Below are 8,873 nucleotides of genomic sequence, written 5' to 3'. Positions count from 1 at the left end.
AATGAGCTAGGGTATACTTCAGGGAAAGTACATTACAAGGACTTTGTGAGAGAACATTATGACCAGCACCTGTAATTCTTGCTTATGTTCACAAGAACTGAATGTCCTCATATCCTGACTTTTGCATTGCACTGCTAATGTTAAGTATGAGAATGGATGGGAAACAAATGGCAGAACTTCAGGAAGTTTTTCTTTCTTCTTCCTCTTCTTCTTCTTCTTTTTTTTAATGGCAGATGGTGTTTTGAACACAACTTGCCATGGAACATGAAAGCATAAGAGTTCTGAGAGTTTGAGAAAAAATAAGTTGTTTTTTTAATTGTAAAAATTAGCTGGAGGTTCTTCTAGGAGCTTAAAGAAAAAAGTATTGAGAAATGGGAGTGAACTGCAAGATAGGGTTTGTGTAACAAGTACCTCAAACCACAGAAGTCACGTGGGTTCTTTCTGCTTTGCTACTTTTGATTACTTGTCAGAGGTTTGTACTTTTAGCTTCCTCCCTCCTGCAAGGCCACTCAACCATGTACTAGCTGGAGTAATCTTTATTCGTAATGTCTTTACAAAGGCTCATGCAACAGAGCAGCAATGGCAATTTGGTGGACTACTGCACTGGGTCCGCATATAGCTTTTACTCCACACTCACAGGCAGCCCTACCATGGATGATAATAGAAGGATTCAAATGCTGGCAGATACTGTGGCTACCTTGCCTCGGGGACGAAAGCAGGTATGATTGCTATTTTATAGCTTTTAGAGTGTTTGTGTTTTCCTGAGAGCAGAGATGTTTGTCTGAATTCATACTAAAATTGCTATTTTAGAGGCTGTGGAATTAGTGACTGACAGTATGGGTAAAGAAGGAGGTGAGATGCCCAGAGAGCTAGTAAACTAGTTCAAAGATTTGAGACTACAATCAAACTTCTTTTTTTTTTCAAGTAAAAGTTAAGATTGTTCTTTTCATCTAAAGAGGTGCTCAGATAAAATGAAAATCTTTAAGCATAACAGCTTGAAGATTATTTATATAGATACAACCTGCATGACATGATTGATCTTTTGCCCTCTATGTCTCTATTGAGTCTTTCTCTACTATCCTCACTCCCACTGGATAGTCATTTCATTTTGTAATCAGATGAGAAATACTTTTTTTTTGAGGACAAATTCTGTTGACTAAGTTGATTGCCTATAGCTGTAGGGCACTGGCACATACCTCATATTATTGGGAAGCAAGACTTTTTTTGGACAAATGAGTGCCAGATTGAATATTGACTCACCACTTAGTAGCTGTGGGTTCTTGAACAAGTCATTGCCTCTCTAAGCTTTAGTTTTCTTTCTTCTAAAATGGAGATAAATAATAGAATCACTCTCATTAGGCACTTATGCTGCTTAAGTAAGGAAATGTGTAGTGCCTAACACAGTGACCGACATACAGTATATACTTATTAAAGGCTAGGTTATGCTACTTAAAAATGTTTATTACAAAGTATTTCTTTAAGGATGAAAACTCATTTGGAAGAATCCATGTCTAACTTAACTTATTTGAAAGTTTTGTTCTTTGATTGCTAATATGTAAAAAAAAAAAAAATTAAAATTAACCATAACACATCTTTAGGTTTTTACATTACTTACTATAAAGCCCCAAGTACATATTTGAATTTAGTTATAACACTTGTATAGAAAATATCTAGCATTGCTGTAGAGCATCAATTTTTGTGCTTAAGTCTTGCATGTAAATCATGTGCTTCTCTTAAGCCTTCTAATTTCAGGATTAAAGAGGTATAGTATAGTGGGAGAGCCATGATCTCTCCTCAGTGATGTACATAGTTGATTTCTTGGTATTTTTCACAATTAATATAAGGCCCCAATTTACCATGATTTGGATTATTGCTCTTTCTCAACACAAAGTCATTTTATGATACAAAGGACGTTTCTATCAATCTACAGCCTGTCTGAAAATAAAGCAACATGAGAGATACCAACACCTTTATTCAGTTTTCAGAAATGGAACAGTTTTTTTTAATTGCCTTGAGGCTATCACACTAACTATGGTTCACTTGGTTAGGCTATGATTTCATTCTTTTGGTAGGTTACTTACTGCTAGAGATAATTGGTTCTTTTCAAATCAGGGTGGGAACTTTCCATCCTTTGTATCCTTCATACCTGCAACCTCATTTGTTTTATCTATTCTTCAGCCCACACATTTCTTTTTCTTTCTTTCTTTCTTTTTTTGAAGATGTGGGGTAGCCCACACATTTCAATGCAACAGTTTGAGAGCGCCTGCAAAGGAACAGATACCATGCGAAGTGCTGGAGATACATAGATGAAAAAAAGCATATTTCCTGCTCATACAGGGTTTACAATTCAGTAGGCAGAACAAATAGGTGTTATGCAAAGTAAAACAACAAGAATATTCTCATCCAAGTGAAACGTCTACAAATACAACCTTGATGGATAGATATGCCAGATATTGAAGGGTATTCCAGAGCAAGGGAATAATTAATGCTATGGGCACAGATCCTGGTCCCTTAGGGCCATGTTTATGTAACAGCACAATATGAAGTGTGTCAGAAGAACCCAATGAGTGTGTAGGAGGTGAGAGTAGACCTCGGAGCTGGGCTGCTTTACGCAACACCTAGACCACTTCCCCTGAAAAAGCAGTAATTTGATAAGGAGAGAATCTCTGAATGTATTTGAACAGTAGAGAATTTTAAGAACCTTATTCTAGAAGCATAGTGGTTTGGGTAAGACAGTAGAGACTAATGGTGAGAGAGGAACTTTTGCAGTAGCTGGAGAAAGAGGAAACGGGAACAGAGAAGAGTTCTTTCCCATGGTAGACTCGGCCTATTCAAACAGTTTTTTTCTTACTGTTGTGAGAATTGCTTTTTTTTAAAAAAAAAGCAAAACAAAACTTGTTTTACCTGATACTTCTGATTCTATAAAATTTTCATCAGTGAGACTCAGTGCAAATTTATCTCAACATTTTAGAATCTTCCAAAGGATGTTCATTTCCTTTAACTGGTTTTTAGAGAATAATCATCCTTCTGGCACTGACTAAAGTGCAGGCAACAAGATCCCTGTGAGGCGCTCACACGAGCAGGTGTTTTCAGCCTACTGTTATTTTCAACGCTTTCAGGGTTGACGTCAACAATTCATACTTCTTGTTATTGTTGGCTTTGGTTTCTTCAAAGCTGTATCTAGTTAGTTTGTAGTTTCAAATTAATTTCAGAACCAATTTGGGTGTTTACACTCAGAATTATTTAAAAATAGATTTCTCTGTGTACATATTATCTTGATACCTGTATTTGTAGAACGTGTCAGACACCCCAGTATAGCTTCTACTTTAGAGCATACTTTTAGGGGGGAAAAAAACACCTCTGTGATGAAAATCTCTGTAGGAAGGAGACAAGAGCAAAAAAGGACAGTCTTTATAAATGATGCCAAAGGAGTAGTGATTGTGTCTTGTCACCCGCTCTCACGAGGGTGGTGTGGTGCTTTTGGAAAGCGGTTTTTTCAGAATGCTATAGCGAGAACCAGGGAACTGACGAACAAGTCCACAAACTGTTCGTAATACCTCAAACTGACTATCTTTGCCTAATTTTCTTTTAGTTATCACATTATTACTAAATAGGCAACTTCTGGAAGGATTATTTCACTCACAAGTTCAGATGGGGAACTTGTGCCACCTTCCATGATGTTTCCATTGCTGGGATTGGCTCTGCCTGCTGGAGCTTTCACGGTATTTCCAGCAGTGCACCCTGAAGGTGCCATCACTCCCAAGTATTCCTAACTGCACTAAAGTCTTTTAATCATCTCATGATGACTTTAGGGAGAAAACTGTGTTACTTTCACTATAAAATAATTTGAAAAGTATTCTTTAATTCATATTGTGGCATACTTGAAGTCAATATCCAACAACTTTTTTTGAAAAAGAGGTGCATGAGCCCACAATCCACATCTTACTTGAAATTTGGTAGCATTCTATTTAGGCTCCTTAGGTGCACTTACAAGTTAGGAAATTGAGTCCAGCTCCCTTATTTTGTTGTCCCTTAGAACAGTCTGCAGAGCCTTGGTTTTCTAATACTCCTTATTTAAAAGGTGGAGGCGTGCTGTATGCATGGAAGAATTGGAGAGTGAGGCAGGGGACTGTAAAGGGAGCACAGCACACAATTTGAAACAAACAGCAAAAACAAAAACCTCACTCATGAAATAGTACCCTCCCTTTCTCCCAGTCTCCCCAGTTCTCCCCTCCCAACATCCCCCAACACTTTCAGGAAATGACTACACGGAACAGGGAGGACCAGGAAGTAACAAGTGTGTAACTTAGCAGCAGATGTGGGTACAGTGTTGAACCTTGAGCTTCTCTGAAGGTGCCTGGCTATCCAGCAGATCCCTCCTGTTTTTGCAAACTGACAGCTGAAACATTTGGTCTTGGTTTCCCACTAAAGAGGGACACGTGGAATTACTACAGAGCATAAGAGATTACATTTTGAATGTTCATGCTTGATCTGTTAAGTAACCCGACTAAAAGCAGAAGAGCTGTTGTACGCCCAACCCCAGGTATCAATATATTGTGGTTAGCAAGCAGTTAAGGAGCTTTGTCTGCTCAGCAGTCATAATTGAATGCATAGTTTGCAAGCCTGCCAAATTGCTAAACCTAGATTTCTCATATTAGATAATGTGTAATAAAAGACAGCTGTTGCCAGCATATGCTGTGAATTGCACACCAGTTTCTTATTCATGATTTTTTTTTTTTTTTTTTTGTGAGTTGGAGTCTCACTCTATTGCCCAGGCTAGAGTGCAGTGGCATGCTTACAGCCACCACAGCATCGACCTGCTGGGCTCCGGGATCCTTCTGTCTCAGCTTTCCAAGTAGCTGGAACTACAGACGTGTGCTACCACACCCGGCTAATTTTTTGATTTTTTATTGTAGAGGCGAGGACTTGCCAAGGTGCCCGGACTGATCTCGAACTCACAGGCTCAGGCAATCCACTTGCCCCGGCCTCCCAAAGTGCTGAGATTACGGGCTGAGTCACCAAACCTAGCCTTATTCATGATTTTTGGTGCCATCACTACAATCCTGAGAAGAGACTCTGGAGCGAGGGTCGTTTTGGGAACATACACTCCACTGGTCAGATCCTTGAATAGGGCTGCACCCTAGGGAAAGTGGTGCAGGGAAAGCTTTTCTAAAGTGTAAAATCCTTGATAAGACCTTAGACACCCTTCATTTCGCTTAGTCAGGGAGTTTGGTCTTGGAAATAGGTTGAACTCTGAGAACTTTCCTTTCCACATTGCCTGAGTCTGACAGCCCAGATGAAAAACAAGCAGGCTTTGTGTCAAGTGACATGTGTCAGAGAATTTGATGATGCCTAATTTATTTAACTTTTTTTTCGTTAAATGTTAGGTGCCTAAACAGCCTCATTGCTAATATAGGATGGAAACTAATTTATAATGTTAGGTGCCTAAACAGTCTCTTTGCTAATATAGAACAGAAACTAATTTATAATTTGACTTAATCTGATTTTGTGTGTGTGTCACTGATAACCCAAATCAGTCAGTCCACAGGAATTGAACATCTGCTATGCTTCTCATGTGCTAGGTAAATATTTTCATCCTAAGCTAGTCAATTAGCTAGACAGAAGTGTTAGAAGGAGAGAGGTGGGGAATGTTTTTCTCTACAAAGTTTCCAGGTCTTTCTTGTGGTTCTAAAACATTTTAAGTTTAAATCTCTCCAGAATGAGTTTTCACTTAGCAGACAGGTTTAACAGAGATTTTGAGGGTCCTGATCTCTGCTATGATTTTTTTTACCTAGTAAAAGGGAATTTAAAAGTGCCAAGTCTCAAAATTTTTTTTGTTTTGTTTGAGGAGGGGTCTTACTCTGTCGCCCAGGCTGGAGGTCAGTGGCATGATCACGACTCACAGCAACCTCAACCACCTGGGCTCAGGCGATCCTTCCATTTTAGCAACCTGAGTGGCTGGGACTACAGGTTTGTGCCACCATTCTGGGTTAATTTTTTTGTAGAGATGAGGTTCTGCTATGTTGCCCAGGCTGGTCTCACTCTCCTGGGCTCAATCAATCTGCTCGTCTTGGCCTCCCTAAGTGTTGGGATTACAGGTGTGAGCCACCACAGCTGGACTCAAAATTTTAATGATAATTTATTAACTCTTGCTACCATTTAGCAGTTATTTGTTAAGGTACTACTGCCTTTGTTTTATATTAGTCATTTTTCTACACTTCTTGATGGTTTTGGATTGAGATTTCTCATTCTTGTCTGTTTTCTCTCATTTAATAATCCTGTCTTAAAAAATTATTTATTCATTTGACATATAATTGTACATATTCATGGGGTGCATAGTGATATTTTAATATATATAATGTATAGCGATCAGATTAGGGTAAATAGCTGATCCATCATCTCAAGCATTCATCATTTCCTCATGCTGGGAACGTCCAATATCCTCCTTCTAGCTATTTGAAGGTATAAAATACATTATTATCAACTATAGTCACCTTACAATGGTAGAACACTAGAATTCATTCTTTTTATCTAGCTGCAATTTTGTATCTTTTAACAAGTCTCTCCCTATTCCTCCCTTCCCCTACACTTCCCAGCCTCTAGCGTCCTCTGTTCTACTTTTTACTTCTATGATTTCAACTTTTCTTTTTTTAGCTTCCACATATGAGTGAGAACATGAAGTGTTTAACTATTCCTAGCTTATCTCACTTAACATAATGTCCTCCAATTCAATTCATGTTGCTGTGAATTGCAAGATTTCATTCTTTTTTATGACTGAATAGTATTCCATTGTGAGCATCTTCTTTATAGAATATTTTCTTTTTCCATTCATCTGTTGGACACCAAGGTTGATGGCTTATTTTGCCTATTGTGAATAGTGCTGCAGTAAACATAGGGGTGCAGATGTCCCTGTGATATAATGATTTCCTCTCCTTTGGATAAATTCCCAGTAGGGAGATTTCTGGATCATATGGTAGTTCTATTTGTAGTTTTTTAATGGACCTCCATATTGTTCTCCATAGTGGCTGTACTACTTTGCATTTCCACCAACAGCGTCTGAGTTTCCTTTTCTCATCCTTGCCAGCATTTGTTATTTTTTGTCTTTTTGATAATAGCCATCCTAACTGGGGTGAAATGATACTTCATTGTGGTTTTAATTTGCATTTCCTGATGATTAGTGATATTGAGAATTATTTCATATACTTGTTGGCCATTTATATGTTTTCTTTTGAGAAATGTCTGTTCAAGTCATTTGCTGGATTTTTCTTTTTTCTTTGTTGTTGAGATGCTTCAGTTCTTTATATATTTTGGGTATAAATCTCCTGTCAGATGAGTAGTTTGAAAATATTTTTTCACATTCGGTAGGCTGTCTTTTCACTCTGTTGATTGTTTCTTTTTCTGTGAAGACGCTTTTTGATATATTCTCATTTGCTTATTTTTGCTTTTGTTGCTTTTGCTTTTGAAGTCTTATTCACAAGTATTTTTTCCCAGACCAATGTCCTGAAGCATTTCCTCTATGCTTTCTTTTAGCAGTTTTATCATTTTTGGTCTCTACATTAAGATCTTTGATTCATTTTGAATAGAGTCTGGTTTTGCTCTTTTGAGTATGGATATTGAGTTGTCTGTTTTCTTTCATTTTATTTACATATTTTTTTTCAAGGTGAGAAGGCAGGATTTATTGAGAGGACTGAAAAACTCCCACAGTGGGAGGAGACCTGAAGAGGTTATGCTCCTTTTATTTTAAAATCTTGTTACATATTTGGAATTTTTAATTTTTATCATATATTTTTATTGATACATGAGTTTTTTCTATGAGTATTTAATTTAATGAAGGGCAAAGTGAAGAAAATTGTAACATATTCCTCTTGAACTTGAATACTTTAACTTGGATCAATTACCACCACTCACTTGCTTTTTATTGCTGTTTAGTAGTTTATTTCTGTTTGTCTATTTCTCTATTTTTAGCTTTCCATTCTATTACAGGTTCTGTGCTGGGCATTGGGGTAGAAAGTAAAACAAATACATTCCCCAAGAGACCCAAAGCACACAGATGATTGTGTATAGAAATGAGGTTATTTGATCCAGAATGCACTTCATATAAATATATACATATATGTATTTATATAGTTCTATGAATTATATGATGAATTCTCATAGCAAGTCTAATTCTTTAAAAATATAAGCCCTACTAATGATTAGACATGACTTCCTAAGTACCTTATAATCTGAATTAAGGGTGGAAGACCAGCAGATGAAGATGATAAATAGAAAATATGAGTACACTGTAAGGGAGAAATTGAGAATGTTTGGAAATAGCAAGTGTATCGCTCTCTTCTGCAAGAAGACAGCCCACTTAACATACTTTAATGGTCCCCATTCTTGTTAGTGCTACCTATGAGGTACAAGATCAGTCTGTATCAAGCCTTATATTAATAAATTGTAGGCATTCCACATTTGGTCCTTATACATTAAAAAGTGATCATTCTAAGCAAGTCTAGAGAATCTTTTCTGGGTCTGAGTCATCTATTTCAGTCTTCAAGGTGATGTAGATGAGTTGAAATCTAGAACTGACAAAAGAGGAAAATATAATTAAGTTACATTAAATTGATGGGAAGAAATCAACTCTCCACTACACTAACCTCACCGAGAGGTGGCCCAGTTCTTAACTTTGAGCCATTCCAGATAAATTGTGAAAATGCTGGCATTTGGTACTTAGAAATTCAAATTCTCTGCAGTAGTGTAGGTGTCTTTCCTAATGAATGCCTTAGTAAGCATTTCATTTGTGGGACTTGCCACATATGTATTAATATCCTCTATGTGTTTTTCTCCTGGTTTTCATCCTCTTGTTTTATTTTTATTTGTCTAAACTGAGT

General features: G+C 37.3%; 1 protein-coding gene across 1 annotated transcript in view; it reads left to right on the top strand.

Moving 5' to 3' along the window:
* Positions 1-421: 421 nt before the first annotated feature.
* CYTIP (cytohesin 1 interacting protein) overlaps positions 422-8,873 on the top strand; it is a 29,338-nt gene continuing 20,886 nt past the window's right edge. The window contains exon 1 of the mRNA XM_008060029.2: positions 422-719. Within this exon, the coding sequence (XP_008058220.1) occupies positions 546-719 (174 nt within the window). The 5' untranslated portion in view covers positions 422-545. The remainder of the gene's footprint in view (positions 720-8,873) is intronic.

The sequence above is a fragment of the Carlito syrichta genome, unplaced genomic scaffold (assembly GCF_000164805.1).
Source record: "Carlito syrichta isolate Samal-C Ts95f unplaced genomic scaffold, Tarsius_syrichta-2.0.1 Scaffold304479, whole genome shotgun sequence".
Lineage (NCBI taxonomy): Eukaryota > Metazoa > Chordata > Mammalia > Primates > Tarsiidae > Carlito > Carlito syrichta.
The sequence above is the reverse complement of the archived record's forward strand: the minus strand, read 5'-3'. Positions and strand labels throughout refer to the sequence as shown.